The 20474-nt window shown below is 33.3% G+C and overlaps 1 protein-coding gene across 1 annotated transcript; it reads right to left on the reverse strand.

The window, feature by feature from the left end:
- Positions 1–6803: 6803 nt before the first annotated feature.
- On the reverse strand, positions 6804–12639 carry LOC132732135 (uncharacterized). The gene is made up of 2 exons (XM_060718502.1): positions 12280–12639; positions 6804–9325 (listed from the first exon to the last, which is right to left on the reverse strand). The coding sequence occupies exons 1-2, from the start codon at positions 12319–12321 to the stop codon at positions 8123–8125; spliced, it is 1245 nt and encodes a 414-aa protein (XP_060574485.1). The 5' UTR covers positions 12322–12639; the 3' UTR covers positions 6804–8122.
- Positions 12640–20474: the final 7835 nt, after the last annotated feature.

Raw genomic sequence — 20474 nt, forward strand, 5'->3', positions numbered from 1 at the left:
TTATGTGTCCTTGCAATGGATCAAAATAACAAATCTCTATTGTTTTTTTTGTCAGTTTATTTAAGATTTAGTGATAAGGGAAGTAACTATGCAGGACCATTGGCATTAAAGTAAATGGGAATTATCTCCCTGAGGTACTTTGACAGGTAGCAAGTAGATATTCTTTCTTATCAAAACATGTATAAAAATATAAAAAATCTAAGAAAACTATTCTTTTCATCATTCCACTCAGTTATGTACTCAGAGATAATTACAAATTTTCCCTTTCATAGATATAGCAGGTTCTTTCAAGAATGGAGATAATTCAATGTGTACTGGTATAAATTTATAGAACACTGGTAGTTAACTTCCCGTAGGTAATGAATAGGGGTGTCACATTTAAACGGGTACAGTCAGTTTTTAGCTCATAACTGGTTAGAAAATACATTAACAGGTAACCAAGGTTTAAGTATTTTACAAAGGGGTGAAAAAGTTATAAATTGATTCTAAATATTACCTTAGTGTTTATTTTATAACAAGGTTATTTTCATTTTAGTTGTACTCATGATATATAATACATGTATTCCTTTCTATGAAGGTCACAAAATGTTGTTGTTAGTTTTACCTGTGTACTCACAATCTACACATGGATGAGAATAATATCGCTTCTTTTTTTACCTAAAATTTTTTGCTGATATCCGTCTTCAAAGACTTTCAAAATTAATCTCTTCAGATTTAGAATACTTGTTCAGTTTTAAGGTCAGGTACCATTAAAATTTATTACCCTACTTGTGTTTGCCTTTTCCCTTTAGACTGCTTTATGTAAGGGAGTTTCTACTGTTACTGAAAGGGAAAATGAGCGTCACGACAAAACCAACATAATGTGTTTGCGACCAGCATGGATCCAGACCAGCCTGCGCATCCGCACAGTCTGATCAGGATCCATGCTGTTCGCTTACAGACCCTATAACAAGTAAAGAAACTTATAGCAAACAGCATGGATCCTGATCAGACTATGTTGGTTTTGTCGTGACGCGGCTCAAATATGCTAGATGAAGAGCAAATTTAATTCCTGCTTGAATACTTATATATCTTAATATATGATATATATAATATTACTTTCTATGAAGGTCACCTTGTTGTTTTGTTGTAAATGTTCTATAATTCATGTATATGAAAACAATCTTTATCTATGTTTGAGTAAATATATGTACATATATCAATAATTACTAACACTTACACTATTATAGAAACAACTAGATAGATAAGTTAATGCATCATTTATTGACATGTTTACTAATGTTTTCCAGTTAAGTCATTTGGCATGTAGATATTTATTCTTCCCAAAAGGGTGAGCATATAGTCCCCGCTTTGTCTGTCCAGTTGTCTGTTTGTCTGCTTTTCTTGTCTGTGACTTAACTCAACAGCCAGAGGTATCAACAGAAAGATAGATCTCATTAGGTAGAAGTGCAGCGCCTTACCTAATTTTGGAGTTTTTGCCCTTTGTTCATTTTTACACTTCAAATTTTTTCTGGGACATAACTCTGAAACTATAAGAGATATCAACATGAGACTTTGAAGGTAGATAGATCTTATTGGGTAGATGTGCAGTGCTAAAAAATGGTAACCCTGCATTGTTTTATTTTGGAGTAATTACCCTTTGTTCATATAAATACTTTGCAGTGCAAAAAAAAAAACGTAACTCTGCCTTACCTAATTTTGGAGTTATTGCCCTTTGTCCATTTTTACACTTTTAACTTTGTCCTGGACATAACATTGAAACTAGAAGAGATATCAACATAAAACTTTGTAGGTAGATAGATCTTATTAGGTAAAAGTGCAGTGCAAAAGAACCGTCACTCTAGCTTGCCTGATTTTGGAGTCATTGCCCTTTGTCCTTGTTACATTTTGAACTTTGTCCGGGACATATCTCTGACACTACAAGAGATATAAACAGACACTCTGTAGGTAGATAGATATCATTGGGTAGATGAGCAGTGCAAAGAACAGTAACTCTGCCTTGCCTAAGTTTGGAATTATTGCACTTTGAAATTTATCCAGTCATAACTCTGAAACTACAAGAGGAATACTTTTCTGTGTCCAAAACCTATCCGGGGAGCATCATCCGGTTCAACAGGTTCTTGTCTATTTTAGGGAAGTGGAGTTACAAAACTTGAAAATATTAAATTGTCTTTGAAAAGTCATAGAGTATGTAAATTGTCATGTTGGAAAAAAAAAACATTAAAATTAATTTTTGCTCAGTAATGTCTCTGTTATTGACTTTGTATTTCTTTGTTAACCTGTTTGTTAAAGGTTTATTTCTCAAAAATTATTTATTATACTGGGAGACCTTGTTTATTATCGAATTGAAATGCATTTTTAAGGGTCAGATAATCATGAAAACCATTTTTAGCTCACATAAAGTGCTCAGAGATAATATTTTGTGATGTCAGTTTGTCGGTCGTTGCACACAATTTCATTAAACAACATCTCTACCTTAACCACTGGATGGATTTTGACCAAACTACACTGTGGTTCTCTATAAAAGATTCCAGTCTAATATTATGTGGGTCAGGAGATAAAATGGACTTAAAAAATCTTCTGATAAGAAACTACAATACCCAAAGCTTAGATACTTGGCATGTCGTCTTTTCTGACTTTAACATGGAAATATAAAACTTGTGACTTTCTGTAGCAATGTATCTCAAGTGAGCGACCCAGGTACGTCATGGCCCTGTAGTTTTATTTGCCATCAAAGACAATTAATCTCCTGTTAGTTCTTTGGGGTTTTTAAACTAAGATTTTAAGTTATATACAAATAAGGAAAATAAATGACCCCCGGGGCGGGGCCAATTTTGACTTAAGGGCATTTATTTGAACAAACTTGGGAGACACTGACTAGATAATGTTTCATGCTAAATAATTAAGCTCTACTTATTTTGGTTTTCTAAAAGAAGATATTTTAAGTTTTTTCTTTCGGTTGCCATAGCAACCAGAGTTCTGTTTGGAAAGAGTAATTTTTTAAAGTTCACTACCAAAAGAACATTCCAGTGAAATTTGGAAGAAATTGGCTTTTCATGGAATGACACTTACCTGTCACATTGAAGGTTCCATGATAACCGCCTTACGAACACACCTGCGAGTGTTTTAAAATTATTCCAGTGTATGTTAAATGTTGAATTCTGCTTAAGTCAGTGCTTTGGGGCATGGACTGTAGTTTGCACTTGACAGTACCGTCCATGTACAGGCTCAATCAAACCGAGCCTGCAACATTTTCAATTTTGTTGTGTTGGGCTTTCTTTAGGGATTCGTATTTTCTCTTTTTTATCGCCACATCAGCGTTGTTTGTGCCATGTTGAGGCCGTTAAAAGTCGCCCCATTCATTCAATCAGAGACGTTCTATTTCCGATCCTTAAAGCTCAACAATGTAAGTAATAGAAGTTTGTAACAATGTTTAATATAATTATTACAATAAAGTCTTATTTTCAATGACCAGTTTAATGTGCCTATATGTCTACATGAATATTACAGAAAACGTCGTTAAGCAAATTTGATTTTGCTGTTTTAATGCTTGCATGGGGTCACTTTTTTCAAGATGTTTATAAATTTTCATATTTGACAACCAATCCCATAAGTTTTGGGAGGTAGTCACGTTGGTTTAACTTAAACCCATGATGCCATTTGACGTTTCTCTTGCCTCTGATGTATGTGGTTCTATTGTACTGTAAGCGGGCGTCCAGATGGTTGTTTTCTTGCCCCAATAACATTGTAAATTCTTTTTTCACTGGTAGAATGTCGACCACATGAGCTACATGAGGCCAGTACTCAGGTGACAATGCAGTGTCTGTTAAGACGTCTCCTTTTAGTTCTGTTTCTATTGAATTGTTTTCTTTTACCAATTACCACCTATAAATATTAAGAAAACAGTTCAGATTAAATGCAGTGGCATATATATTGTTTGCATATGTGTATAATGAGAAATCAAGAATTTAAAATAAGGCTGAACTGGAATTGTTGCTATAAATGTTATTATCTATGTTATCATAACCTTTATTTTTAATTTTTTATTGTTAAATAAATTATTATGAAAACAACATTTAAGATTGTAAGAGAAACAGCTGAGAGTAAACCTTCAGAACGAGGCTAAAGGTCAATTTTAAAATATCTGTATACATATTACTATATTTAGTAGCAGAATAAATTGCTGTTTCCTAATTTCAAACTTACTTGTTTGCTTTTAGTAGTTATTAGCTATTCATATTTATTGTGGTACACATTGAAACCATTATAAAAAATAAATAGTATACTTACAGTAATCAAAACTAATTTCAGTCTCCAGATTACCATGTACCCCACAAGAATTTTCCGAATCTGTATAAAGATCTATTATGTCTTTGATAAAGTCCTTGGACATATTAAGTGGTGGTCCACCTTCAGTTTTGGTGAAAGACTGCCTGCTTCAAAACACGACAAACAAGACCAACAAGGAAAGGCGGCGTTCAATGAACGCACTGAAGGCACTGTGTGTGTGCTTTGATATACGCGACATGTTTAACCATTTAGTTTTCACCTAGCTCTTTTGTTGTTCTTTGTGCAGTGCCCGCCTCTGACAATTGGAGAGCAATAGCCTCCAAGATCTTATTCTTAACATTATGAGGAATTTTAGTGCCTTCAAGCAGACCTTTATTTTTTATATATGCTGATACAAGTACAGGCATTTCTTTACATGAAAAGTTCGTGCTCCTGACACGCTTTGTTAACAGCTGAAAAATTTAACCCTTAACTTTTGGCCATCTTTTATAACGTAAATGTCGTCATGTCAAAATATATGCACGGCCGTGCAATACCAATTTTATGGAATCCAAAACTCGACACGGGTATGCTATAAACAACATTAAATTATGAAATGAAATAAAGCTATAACGTATTTGTTTCAAGTGTGAAAAATGTTAAATTCGAAAGAATAAATAAACACTGGAAAGGCGGGAAATTCCAAGAAGAACATTTTCATGTATTTATTAATTTGATAAACGTTTGTAGCAATTTTAACAATCTCTGTACATATAAATGCACTGAATTTGTAAAGTCCAACCAAAAACAACAAAAACCCCGGACAAACTTATTAGTCTTGATTACGAAGCATAGTTCTAGTACATTTGGTACGTACTTCTTGAAAGTAATTGGGGTCTCTTTAGAAGCACGCGAGTAACCTCCAGGTGAGCCAAGATATTTCAAGTAACTCAAACTTGAGAACAGTGTGCTAACATGTTAAGGAATTTAAGTGAAATAATTCAATATTTCAGTAATAATGCACATGCTGCGTGCGATTAATGACTGATTTAGCAGTATATTTAGCAGCTGTTTTTGATTATTCTGACCTCGTTTTTGGTATATATTCCGTGTATTGAATGTGTCGTTTTGTAATGTTTAAATTATTTCCCTTGTTCACTTTACAAAATTTTACTTTTAAAAACATTTTCAAAATCATAAAATTAGCATGAATATTTATGGAGATATGTTGCTTTTACATTTTGTTTATTGCACGCACGCCTCTTAACTTATCATAAAGTCTAAAAGATTTGTGAGGTGGATTATATAACGTAGTTACTTTGACATTTGAAGTAAATTAACCCTTACTTTATTTGCTGTAATAGTTCAGATTTATTTATTTTTGTCAACGTCTAAATAAAAATGTCATAAAATCCTCATTAAATACCGCTATAAAATGTTTCGTTTCCGTCGATTTGTTCGCAGTCAGCACATGTTGTAAATTAGGTTTTTCTTTCTTTTCGTTTTACTCTTTTTATCAGTGCTCATGTTTTATTCAGATTAATTTTTGTACCTGAAGCTTTACTGACCCTTGCATATATAGATAAGAAAAAAATATTTTAAGTATTACTTTTTTAACAAAATTTATCTATCTTGTTGCAATGTATCATAAATTTCATTTCAATTTTCTAAAAAATAACTGTTATTTAGTAAAACGCTTGAGTTTGTGTCTAATTTGTTTTCAATGAACGCGATGTCTCAAACTTATACTCTCACCCTGACTGTTGGATGTTTACAGTGGGTACACGAGAAATGTGCTGATTTTTAATGTTATTTTTTATTTAAGTAACAAACAATGACCAGAACTACGCTAAAAGATAACTATTTCGAGGATAATTCAAGCAATTTATAAGTTACTTAAAAATTTATGTACGTGGCCCTTATAGAACTCGTGCCCCGTACACTACATTTCATTTGATTACATCCAATTTCCGACAAATATGGTTAAAAATGACATAACATAAAGTGTATAGTGGAATACCTGCTCTTACTTTGACTACTCTAAGTTGAGACATGATGCAAAAGTGTCGCTTTAATTAAAGTGAATAAAGCTTTATATCTGATGCAAAAATTATTGTTTCAATTTCAATAAAGTACACTTCCAAAATAGTTGTATGAAATAAATATGGTAATTTATTGCCTTAAAAGCGAATGGTGCATTCGCACAATTATTACTAAACGGATAAAACCTTACTTAAAAGCAAAATGATATTTTGTTCCGGAACATTTTATTCTGTTTAGGTACATCATTCATGTATATTTTATGAGAGACATTCTATGTTACAACTTATTCGGGAATCAACCATATAATAATGGAACCAATATAATTAATACTGTTGATGAATTTCATTAAAATATTTCATAAGATATAGATTTATACCCTTTAAGAGTTAATTTGATATCTTGAATAAAACGGTTTTTAATTTTTTTTAAAGTTTTAAACGTGTTTGAAATTATTTTTTTCGTATAAAAACGTTTTATTTCATACATTTTTTATTAATATTTGTTAGATGGAAATAACTTTTGATACATGAGTATACAGCTAAATCCACAACCAAAGAGGCCATGTTAAAAAAGATTTATAAAAAAAAATGAAAAACAAGATCAACAAGAAAGGACGGCGTTCAAAGAACGCAACATTTTTTGTAAAACTTTCGTGGTGAAATGTCAGAGAAAGTATTACGAACATCTTTTGGGTCGCGTCACGACAAAACCAACATAATGGGTTTGCGATCAGCATGGATCCAGACCAGCCTGCGTATCCACGCAGTCTGATCAGGATCCATTCTGTTCGCTTACAGACCCTATAGCAAGTAAAGAAACTGATAACGAACAACATGGATCCTGATCAGACTGTGCGGATGCGCAGGCTGGCCTGTAGCCATGCTGGTCGCAAACGCATTATGTTGGTTTTGTCTAGACGCGGCTCATTTGATTATTGCATAAAATAATGTATTGTTTACAAATAAAACGAGTGTTTACCATGTTTTATGAGGATGTTTAGTATAATACTGAATCTTATCTTATTTTCCATTTCCTATAACCCTTTCTTTATACTACATGCCAGTTAAAACATCGGCTGTCAAAAAGCTTGCTTTCAAACAATTTCTTGAACTCGTTTATCAAAATTCTATATTGCTTTGCAAGTTATGTGAATTCTTTTATCTACTTGACGCATATACACCTGCAAAAGCTTTAGCGCTTTGTCAAATCTATGTACGAGTGCAATAGAATCAGAAACGTGATGTACTTAAATGATATATAATGACCCCTATATTTTGACATCAGAAAACAGATTTAATAAAAGAAAACAAGCAAAATGTACAGCGTTTTAGTTTTACACCAAAGGTCATGTTACTTCCGGTACAATATGAAACAATATGATTCAGAATATAAAAACAATGCAGACTGAAGTAAAACATATATTTAAATTGATTCTTTCTTGGATCAAATAATGATATATACTAGCTGAAAGTCCATAAGTCACATTTTATAACGCATGAAATAAATTACATGAACATTGTACGCAAACCTTTAGCGTGTTCGTACTATCATGCAGCTATATATGTATGTTAATTACAATGTACACATTACATTTTTTGCTTTCATGACAACAAATCGTTAGTTATATCATCTAATTAAAAACATTCATGTATTTTTTACAGGGCTTTTTGATATCGTATTATTTATCAATAGAAATGGAATGCTTTTTCAGCTGGCACAACACTGTTTTAACAGCTTTCCTACCGCCCTAAAAAGTTTTCCATTTAACATGACTTAGAAAGAATATCAGTTGAAAGATAACGAGATGACATCAAAGAAATTTAAAAACCGTTTGTATGTTTGTTAGGTTAGTCTCAACAATCTGTTTCAGTTTTGGATGATACAGGAACAAACCTTCAGACACTCCTCTCATATAAGCCGCTATTGTGCCAAAGCCACTCCGTGTCAAGACCATCTTATCACATAATGAGAGAATAAACTGCTCAAAAATTGCTGTATAAAATCCATCACATGCTTCCGTCTTTAGTTTTTTAAATTCCCCTAGTCTGTCTATATGAACGATTGTCCGTTTGATGTTTATGTATGCCGCGAGGTTGCTTTTAGCACTTTTTTTCACTTCTTCTGAATCAGCGGCAATATAAATAGCATTGGTTTCTTTCTTGTCAAGTGTTTTTAAAAAGTCAAATACCACGGTTTCATTTGGTGGTCCAAAACGAAGTATATTATCTGTAGGAATTGTAGGGTTTTTACCTTTCCTGATATGTGAGCAGACTAAAGATCTTCCTTTAATATGATTATCATAAAGATTAATGGCATCATTTAACAATCTTTTACCTGGTTTAAATAATGTATTAAGTACTATATGTATAACTACCTCGTTAGTTAAATTCAGGAGCCATTCCAATCTTGTCTTTGCGTCTATATGTTGTCTTATTTCATTAATTGCATATCCGTTCAATCTTAAAATAATTGCATCTTTAGTCCAATTGCTATCAAAGTCAAACTTATTTACTCCATTAAGGAATTTGTAGTTTTGAACATAATTGAGTTTGCTTATCTCTTCGTTTGGTATAGTTTTTAAAAATGTTTTGCACACATTCCAATTGTAAACGTTTGGCACTAAAAACTCTTCCAACGCACAGGGGCTTGTCATGTCAATAATGAACTTACGGTTTGTTAAAAGAGCCAAAAGAAATGTTGAAATTATGCCTTTCTGTCGATCCGCCAAACCGCCACACAACATAGAAGAGTCACATTTATATACAAGAAATTTTTTATATTTGCATTGATTTTCACTGAGCACTGTAATATTTGCAAGATTTTCTATTTGTAGCTCTCGACCACCATCATATAATACTGTCCGTGTTTTAAAATGTCTGCTCCAGACACAATTTCCACAGAGTTGATTAGAATTGTTTTCATGGCGTTCACATTGCTTTCCTATAATTGTAAGATGACGTTCTGATACATCGACAATCAGCATAAGCGTGATAACAGAGATGACCGTAATTACCTAAAAATATTGAGAAAAAAAATGTTATTCATTAAAATGATAAAAGTTCGTAACGAAGTTATTAGAGCAATTTTCAATAAGATTTTTAGATGGACTAACGTCAGAATTATTTTGTTGCGCTCAACATGTGCTTGCTTTGAGGACAACCGAAAGTTTGTCTAACACTCCAACATAACATTCACGTAAAGAATATCCACGGAAAATGTTTTACTTAATGTACTTAAAACGATTGTACTTTTCATTCTTCAAATGTGAAATCTCGTAGCAGCAAGGGAAAGCAGCATCTTATTTCAACACTAAAGGTGTATAAAGTCTTTTACCCACAAAACATAAAATAAATGAAACAGCATAAAAAGTGATCATTTTGAACGACAGTTTTTGGTTGTTTGAATTTTTTAACTTGAAACGACCTCTTTCTTGTTTATGTGTTTTTTCTTTCATTTGCTTTTTAAAGCTCTCGTTAAAGTTATTCATTATTCATGTCATTTCTGAAATACAAAGTTGAATTCGACTGCCTAAATTTAACTAAACTATATAAGTGCCAACATTGACACCCCTTATTGACCCTGCATATGAAAAAATATTTACTTGATATACAATTTAAAGGGATACTCAGGCAAATATATGACAAAATATTGAATTGATCATATTTACTAATTTACGCTAAAATGAAGATTTTAAAAGTGATTAAAAGTCCCAGCATGTTTTTTTTCTGCATAAATACTTTATATTGTGAGTTTAAAACGTAAATAAGTCTACATATGTTGAACAAAATGACGACACAGACAGAACTAAAGAGAAGTTTTAAAACAAGTCATTTGACAATTGCAATCCCTAGAAGTTAAAAAACACTAAAGATTGTGGATATTGTAAGATTAAAACAAGCCTAAGTCGCTCATTTTACAGGTTCGTTTACGTTTTTTTAGTTCACAGTGATAACAATGGTGAAATCTCATTGTGGGTCGCGTTAGGTCAGGTTAGGAAAGCAACATTTCTTTCTTTATAAGGAGAAAAATTTTGTTCCAAAGACTGCTAAGTCTATTCATTTCGATGACATTAATAGAATATTGGATAGAAAATTAAAATCTAAAATTTGAAAATTTTGCCTATGTCTCCCTTTAAATGAATCTGATGCATGCATGTGTCTGTCAATTTGAATGGTTGTTGTTTATGTTTTTGATATGTGTGTTCATATTTGTGAATTTCATTATCTTGTTAATTGAAGGTCATATTGTAAATAAGATATGTATTTCTTAATATGTTACCTTCATGAAATAAGGTGTTTGTTATTATTATTATTATTATTATTATCTTATTGAGTCTGCAATTCTTATGCAATTTTGTTGTGATTAATGCGTCCGAGGGATCACTTTGTTTCCAGATTTTAATATTCTTAAAGCACACTTGTGTACAAAGTTACAATTATAAGCTATAAGCTATCATTCGGGCATTTGTTGTGCAATAGTCCTTTTAAGTTTCTAATTCGGCTTAGTGTCCAGCTTAATTTGTCATCGAATGAAAAGGCTGGTTCCTTAAAACAATCTGTGTTAATTTTCATAGAACAAAAGTCGATACTAAATCAAATTCGGTCGCCTTCTATTTTTCATTGTGCTTCATGGAACAGCGTTTGTAAAAAGTAGTCATTTGTAGTGGCCTTAAAAATTGAATATTGAAGAAGCCAAATAAACCTTGCCTCTCTTAGTATGTGAACATTCACCCGTGGCTGTTCTAAAGAAATTAGAAACATTCTCCGGTCGCTATCGCTCCCGTCTAAGTTCCTTAATTCTGTACAACAGAACGGGTGAACACTAGCATATACTTAGAACACTTCAATATTAATATAAATGTGTATTTTTCAGTTTTAAATATGTCAGAAAATAATGGGCGTAAAGGGCGTTATATACATTTTATTGCGCAATTAATTGTTTAAGATAACCCTTTAGCTGCCTATAAAAGCTGGAAAAGTGGTGACCCCCACCTCCCCCGGAAGCAATAAAAACGATATATATTATGAAAATTTCGGACTCTGATGGAGTTCTGTTCATGAGAAACAATGAAAGTGCGCAACATCTCTCACAGTGTTTGCTATAATGACAAGGTAAGATTATCTGCATTATTATTGATTCTTTGATGTTTTTATTTGTAATTTTGTTATAAGGTACGTGGTTCATAAATAATTTCATTTAGAATTGTGTTCATGTTATCATTTATATAAAACAATAATTTGTTTTAAATAATAGAAACATTATTATTGTATTCTGTAAAATATTTACCCTAATTCTTTGACACTTCCATAGCAAATCTAAACACCTTAGGTACGCATTGGAACTTTGGATGAAATTAGATTATGTTAAATATTGCTAATGTATTTGTCAAACGTTTTTACATCTTAATAATTAATGACATGCTGTCCGAAGAAACCAATTACCTAGATAATTTATTGTTATATTATCAGACAATAAAAGGTTTTATTTGCAAAATTTGCATATTTTGTCCTTTTTTGTGGACTAGATACTGACTTATGTACCTTAGAAAAAAATAAATAAACGAGCCGTGACATGACATTTCCAACATAGTGGTCAAATTTGACTTATAACTCTCGAAATTCAATCTTTTCTGAACCATTCGAGACCATTTTTATTACTTTTGGACACTGAAAATTTGAATTAATACAATATTGAACTTTATTGGCCACGTTGTTTTATTTGGCGTCAGTTAATGTAAAAAAAATTAAAACATGAAAAATACTATAAACAGCCCATCAATTAAACTATATATTTTGTAGCCAAATTGGTTTGTTAATAAATGGCAAGACATTGTACATGCATTTTTTTCTAATAAAGACACTTAGACAGTAATATAAATTCTATTATTTTAGCTTTAAAATGTTTATATGCTTAATTGTTTAAATGGTTTGATATAATATAAAGAAGTTACAAACGAAATGTACAAACCAGGAAAGCTTTTTTCTCAACCGGAAAACGTAATCCAAACATGTTGGTTCTTTTTACCCAAAAACTTTGGTTGATATAACGTTTTACCACGCATTTACTCCGTGTGAAAGTCGTACAATAAAAAGCGCAAACCAAGGCCCGCACTAAACAAAAATTGTCAGCAAACCGGACATTTTTTCAGGATCCCAATTTTTTTCTTCTATTTTCAAAGAAACTTGAAACTCTGTATTCTGAATACCGGACTAATCATTTTGACATTTGTCTTAGCAAAAACGGACAAATATTTTAAACTATCTCAACTGCGTCGATATTACAAACATACAACATCCTTGTCATTTCTATTGATATTTGTAAGCTGTAATTACATAAAATTATAACATCTTTAACCTAGCAAATTTTTCCACCATTGTTTTACTCCAATAGACTCATGCAATACAAAAAAAATCGTCTCGTTGAATCGTACACCGTACCCGCGACATCACATTATTTACTCAATTATAGCTTTTATGACTTCGTAGGCCAAAGCATTTAATTGTGCGTTGCATTCTTGCTTTCCCATTACTGTTTTAGAGCTAAGTACTTTATGTTACAGGTTTCATTTCCAGGTTTGATTTTTCTCTTTCGCAGAATGTCGCAACCGTTCCGTTAAATGTCGCAACCGCTCCGTTAAATGTCGCATGACTTATTTTCAGGCACATTTAAGATCACCAGTAAAATAATACCGATCAAGTTTATTATTTGTTATACACTTATAAAAAAAAGAGAAATATTGATGAAGTAAAAGGCGTATTTTCATTTTCCGTATTTTCACTGTAAAACAAAATATTTTTCACTACAGTAAAACATTTTTTTCTGTATTTTCAGTTTTTCACTGGTATCTTGCCGGATTACTTTCTGCTATATTCAGTCAATTTACAAAATTTAAGGGAAAGTCTTTTATATTTTCATGTCAAAAAAAGAGAAATGTATATAATAAAAAAGATAATTCCAAGTTTTTTCTACAAATACAGAATTTGTTTTCATCTTGTGGTATAAAATTATCATATTTCACTCGTGGCTACCGCGACTCATACATGAAATAACATGAAATAGTCATTTTCATACCACTCAATGAAAATATGTATCTATAGAATTTTTAAAAAAAAACAACATAATATAGACGTTATATGTAAATTTGCTCATTTTCAAGGCGTACAATGGGTGATTAGGATGACATTGTCACGAAAATACTCCCGACACAAAAGCTTATTTGTGCGACACTTCTTCCCATACTGGTTAACATTTCTATGAAGTTTCATTAAAATCCATCAATAGGTGTAGGAGATATTCTACGGACAAAAGTGAACGCCCATCACCCGCCAACCCGCCCGCCAGGGGCGCCGAACGTATACAAACTTAGTAGTCAAGTTTGCAAAATATAATTTGAAAAAATACATAATGAAAAATGTTTCTTTAAGATGATTCGAACATACAGTCTTCAATTCAAAACTAAAAGTCTTCAATATTTATCACTGAGACTAGTTATAGGCAAGTGCTGTGTCGGTAACTAAACCATTTATACCGTTATATATGTCATACTTAATTAAAATCTGTATGATTTACTTCGGAATTCGACAATTACCGACAAAAGGTCATTGAATATTCAAATGTCTCAGGTCAATACTGCCAAGCAATACGAGCCCTCAGTGTTTTGGTGGAATTAAACAATCCGTGATTAAAGCAAAAGCGTCACTTATCTGAGAAACACTGTACACGACACATAATTTGGACACCACATACAAAATGCAACATACCAAATGTCTAAGCTCTAGCCCTTGAAATTCTTTTTGGAAAAGGTTTATTTAAGCTTTTAATACATACATGTAAGTAAAACCCATGACTCCCAAAGAGCAACGTTTGACCCTAGAGCTATAATTTGAACAAACTTGAAAGATGTCCACTTGACAATGTTTCATGCCATATATCTTAGCGCAATCTTTGTGGTCTCGAAGATTTTTAAGTTTTTTGTTTTTTTACTTTCGGTCGCTATTTCTACATGAAATATAATTTGTGAACGTTTCGAAAAGACTTCATGTTCCAGAAACAGTCCTACTTATAGTTTTATCAACACTGACCCATGGTTTTAAACAAAGTTGACGATGCACGAATACAGTTCGCTCACAATAGTTCAGTGTGAGCACGTTATGCTCAGATTCACGTTATGCTCAGATTAGCTAAAATCCTATACATTTCCAACTAAAAACAATATTTTGTTCCATTTGGTGTGTGCAGCAATTTGAATTCTCAGAAAAAGTTTTCAAATCCGGCCGTACGTTCGTGATTAATTAGTTGCAACCATTGATGTTTTGTTGATATTTACAGTATAAATATTAAAAAAATAAGTAGTCAACTGCATTTTTTTCAAAATTCCCTTTTATGTTTGTTTGTTTGTTTCATTTTACGTTTTACGCCTTTTCCCACCAGTATTTCAGTCATATAGGCGGGTAGTTTCCTAACCATCGTTCCTGGAGAGTTACACTAGTACTTGACAACCTTCCTCCGCGCTAAACTACAAAAGCATCTCCCGGGGATCGAACCCACGCCAGAGAGGTAACTGGATTACAAGTTATCGACGACCACGGAGGCGGTCCTTTTATATACAAATGTGAAGGAAACATTTACATTCTTTAAATCTAAGTAGTTAATAATGTTCACCTTTAGTTGCGAAAAACTCTCACGTCACGTTAACGTCGCCGCAAATTTTAGCGATGACACGGACGGCAGAGTTTCGAAAGATTACATAAAAAATACAAAAACAAGTTTAATTTAAATGGTAGCGATTTTTATAAGTAAATATAAGTATTATTGTTAATAATCAGGATTAAAGAAATTAATTAAATTGACAGGACACCATTGTTGAGAATTGCTACGCAACGCATACCTCCAATAAGATGAGAAATAAACGAAATTACAAGTTTCCAGCGCATTTCTAACTTGGTTTTCTGAATCCTGAACAGCCTACTTCAGGATACATAAATAAATAATAAATATTTACAGTACCAATTTATTAACATATGTATGAAACATATAGCAGAAAAATACATAGCAAACTTTTTTAAATCACCATTTTCTTATTTTATGTCCATACATTAGCGCGTTAATGCGCCTTATTACGAGCAGTAACATGCTCTATATGGTCGAGCATATACTTCATTCAAACTAACTTTATTCATAAGGGAACTAAATATAATTCTTTCTACAGTTTTATTTGTACATGCGTGCCATAATTCCCGTAAGAAGACAGTCTCTAGGTACTTTTATCGGGACAGGAATAAGATGGGATAACTCCTGTACAAAATTAAAATCTGAAGTTTTAAAACGAACAGTAAATTGGGCCTAGCTAAATTTACTTGGCCGGGATGTTTTTGGAAGGTACTGTCTATCAGGTCAATAATTTAGAATCAATTTCATTTTAAAAAAATACCTCTTTAAAGCAATGTCAAGAACGTATTTCCCCTATTCAATGTGGCCATAATTTATAATCTAATTAAATACACATTGTATGGTATTTATATTCATAATTTTCGCATATATTGGAGTTCAAAAAGTATAAGACAGGTTTGTTTGTGTGTGTGTGTGTGTGTGTGTGTGTGTGTGTGTGTGTGTGTGTGTGTGTGTGTGTGTGTTGGTGTGTGCGTGTGCGTGTGCGTGTGCGTGTGGGGAGAATATAAAATTTTACTTATTTTTTCCGAACACCTGCTTAATAGCAATAATTTTAATTGCTTTACAAGTGATTACCTCCTTTGTTTTTATTGGCCAAGAATTTCATTGTTTGAAAAGGGAGGTCAATTCGATTTTATAATGATTTTGTTTATGGACTGACCTATATAGACAAGTTAGTCCCGCGAACCGGATGGAAATTTAGCAGGCCTCGTTGCGCTTATATAAATGTATTATATCAAGACAAGTAATAGAAAGAGCATGGAAACAAGAGGCTATCTGAATTGCACGAGGGTGCGTAGCCTCAGAGTATTAATCAGATGGCAAAGTGTTTTGATGTTCTTTCTCTTTTGTATCATAGTCAAACGTAAAAATTCGTTCCCTGTTGTCATAACATGAAACCCCAGAAAAAAAGAAAAATGAGCATTTGAATATGATGCTTTCTATCGCTTTCCCTTACTCTGTCGTCACAATAAGTAAACCCAGAATTAATGAGCCACTCAATGGACATGCTTTGGAGTGCTGGAAACTTATATCTGTACTCCAGATAACGCACTGTGCATGTATTTGTATACGATTTAACAGCAAGGTCCCAAAACTATGATACCACTAATTATAGGATGGCATTCAATTTAAAATTCCTATTATAAGGTTTAAGAAATCATCTGAAGTGTAAGTGGTCACAATGGTCTTATATTCCAGATATTTATAACGTTAAACTAAATTACCTACGAGAATAGCTTATGATAAAGGCAATGCCACTATTGATATAATACCAACGTACGGCTGTAAGAAATATCTTGGTTACCTATGATGTGATGAAATAACCTTTTGATAAATAAAAGGACATTTCATGCTTGGGTGTAAGTGTATAGCTTTTGCTCCATATGTTCGTGAACATGTAAACTTATCACTTTTTTCTTTCGGTACTTTGTGCTCCATATGGTCGGTACTTTTTTCTTTCGGTACTTTGTGCTCAATGTGGTCGGGAACAGGTACACTTAATACTTTTTTTCTTTTTTGTACTTTGTACTCCATATCGTCGGGAACAGGTAAACTTATTTTTCTTTTTTGGAACTTTGTGCTCCATAGGGTCGGGAACAGGTACATGCATTCCTTTTTTCTTTTTAATACTATGTGCTCCATATGATAGGGAACAGGTACACTTATTACTTTTTTTTCCTTTTTGGTATTTTATACATGTTATATCCTACTTTATATCTGTTTTTTGTTGTTTGGTTTATATTTGGGTAGAAATAATGCACGGGACACGAGGTTTTCATAAGTAAACGCGGGGTTTTAAGTCATTCGAGGTTTATTACACATATAGAATGCACAGTTCACCAAATTTGTATTAAAAATTGATATAACTCAATGTGCAAAGAAGAGGATTCGCTTCCCAGAAGGGATACTAAAAGCGAGGAAAACAGAACGCCTTCGGCCCTGGTTTCATCTCAAATAGAAAAGGCATTGTATAAACAGAGAGACGAGCTAGAATAGAGTTTTTGGACTTTCTGCGCCAATAAACTACCAGAGTAGGTGCTTTTGAACTTCAACCAGATTCTTGTAAAAGACAATTTAATATCAATGGACTTTAAAAATAGAACAGAGGTATTGTGCAATTTTAAGAATTTTACTGCTATCAAAGAGTTTACCCATAACAGGCCTTGGAGATTCGTAAACAAGCTGTTAAAAATTGTCGACAAACATGGCTGGGATACCGTCAGGGATTATGACGCTGACCCGCTTGCTGATAATGACGACGATGCTTCAAGCTTTGAGGCGCCATTGCAAGGGCTAATAGGTCACGGAGGTATAGTCCTTACGGAAGCAGTCAGGCATTTCCATGACCACGCGCCAAATCGCCGCTAGTCAGGTTTGTTTCAACAACGGTCGCCCGTTCTTTGGTATCGACCAAGTTTTGAAAGCTATTTCAATACAAATTTCCCGTTAAATGTTCAAAAAATGTTTAGTCTGATCTACTTGAAGGTCATGTCCAAAGGGTTGTTGTGGCCAAGTAGCAAGAGAATACTATGGTGGCTGATTTGTGCCATTCGTGCTTTCCACCCTGCGAACCCGCAATGCGAAAAATCGAGAATTAATAAGATAAAATAGCGGGGGTGCGGAGCGAAAACACGCTAATTAGAAGGGAGTGCAGGGCGAAAATAAATAAATAAAACTTCGACACGCAGGGGCGTTGAGCGATATTTAAGAAAAGAAACGGCAAGGGCGAATATACCCCCGTAGAGCGAAGATTTATCTATCTTTGCCCCGCGCCTCTGCTAATAATCGTGCTTTTGCTCAGGGCACCCCCTTCCCATTTTAAATTGTTAATTATCACCTTTCGCTTGGCGGGGTAGCGGTACGAAACCACGAATTGCACAATACAGCCACCATAAGGTACATCTAGAATTTAACAAGTTATGATCAAGGCGGCCACGGGACCATAACTATACAATATATCTATTTCATTTTTTAAAGTCGACCTTAAAACGAGAATTATAACAGTTACTAACAAATTTCTCAGGGTTTTACCAAAAAATATAGAACTGAAATTAACAATTTTGACTGTATGTTTGCCCTTGGTCTGGAAGATAAAAGGGCCATAGTTTATATGACTTTGTAGGGTTTATTTAGCGATGCTACAAGCAAAATAAGCTTTACGCATTGCTGTTTCATAAAAGAGGATTTAATAATATTTTCGACATAAGCCTAGTAAACTATGGACCCCCAAGGAAAGGGCCATTTTTACACCAGATGCATGGTTGATACAACTTTTGTGAAGGATCACAAGGCAAATATTTAAGCTCTGGACATTATCAGGCTCTCATTGTAGAGAAGTCTTTGAAAGATATATTTACTATAAAAGTCTATATAAATTGTGACCCCTGAGGTGGGCCAATTTTGACACTAAGGACATGATTTTTTTAACTTTTGTGGAGGATCACAAGGTGATGATGCTACAAGCAAAAAAAAAAGTCTGGCCATTTTTTAACCCATGGCTTTTATTTGAACAAACTTGGTAGACACCAACTAGAAGATGTTTCATGCTTTATATCTAGCTATTTGGGTTTTTTAAAAGATTTTTTTAAAGTTTTTACTAATATTTTTAATTATATAAGGAAAATCAATGACCCCCTGGGGCGGGGCCAATTTTTTACCCCATTGCTTTTATTTGAAATAACAAGGTAGACACCAACTAGAAGATGTTTCATGCTTTATATGTAAGCTCTAGCTATTTGGGTTTTTAAAAGAAGTTTTTTTAAGTTTTTACTATATACAAATAAGGAAAATCAATAACTCCCTGGGGCGGGGCCAATTTTTACCCCAGGGCTTTTATTTGAATAAAATTGGTGAAACCAACTTGAAGATGTTTCATGCTTTATATCTAAGCTCTAGCTATTTGGGTTTTTAAAAAGATTTTTTAAGTATTTACTATATAAAAAATAGGAAAATCAATGACCCCCTGGGGCGGGGCCAAATTTTACCCCAGGGCTTTTATTTGCACACACTTGGTAGACACCTACTAGAAGTTGTTTAATGCTTAATATCTAAGCTTTAGCTATATGGGTTTTTTAAAAGAAGTTTTTTTTAAATTTTTACTATATACAAATAAGGAAAGTCAATGACCCCCCCCCCCACGGGGCCGGTTTTGACCCCATGGCATTTAGTTTAAAAACTTTGTAGACACTGTCTAGATGATGTTTCATGCCAAATATTCAAGCTCTAGCTCTTTCAGTTTTCTAAAGGACGATATTTTAAGTTTTTTCTTTCGGTTGCCATGGCAACCAGAGTTCTGCTTGGAATTAAATTCTTTGAACAATTTTTAAAGTTGACTACCAAAGGAACATTCCTGTGAAGTTTGGATGAAATTGGCTAAGCAGTTTAAAGTGAAAGTTACGGACGGACGGACAGACCACTGACGCGGGACGAAAAGCGATCACAAAATCTAACAAGAGGGCCATGATGGGCCTGAAGTCGCTCACCTGTATATAGGCCCCCAGAGCGGGGCCAAGTTTGACCCCAGGGCTTTTATTTGAACAAACTTGGTAGACACTCATTAGAAGATGTTTCATGCTTAGTATCTAAACTCTAGCTATTTGGTTTTTTTCAAAAAAAGATTTTTCAAGTTTTTGCTATACACATATAATGAAAATCAATGACCCCGGGGGCAGGGCCAATTTTGACCCCAGGGCTCTTATTTGAACAAATTTGGTAGACACCCATTAGAAGATGTTTCATGCTAAATATCTTAGCTCTAGCTTTTTGGGCTCTTTAAAAGAAGATATTTTAAGTTTTTGCTATACACATGAATAAAATCAATGACCCCCAGGGCAAGGCCAATTTTGACCCCAGGGCTTTTATTTAAACAAACTTTGTAGACACTAACTAGAAGATGTTTCATGCTAAGTATCTAAACTCTAGCTATTTGGTTTTTTTCAAAGAAGATTTTTTAAGTTTTTGCTATGCACATAAGGAAAATCAATGACCCCCGG

The sequence above is a fragment of the Ruditapes philippinarum genome, unplaced genomic scaffold (genome assembly GCF_026571515.1).
Source record: "Ruditapes philippinarum isolate M1 unplaced genomic scaffold, ASM2657151v2 ctg803_1_1_1_1, whole genome shotgun sequence".
NCBI lineage: Eukaryota > Metazoa > Mollusca > Bivalvia > Venerida > Veneridae > Ruditapes > Ruditapes philippinarum.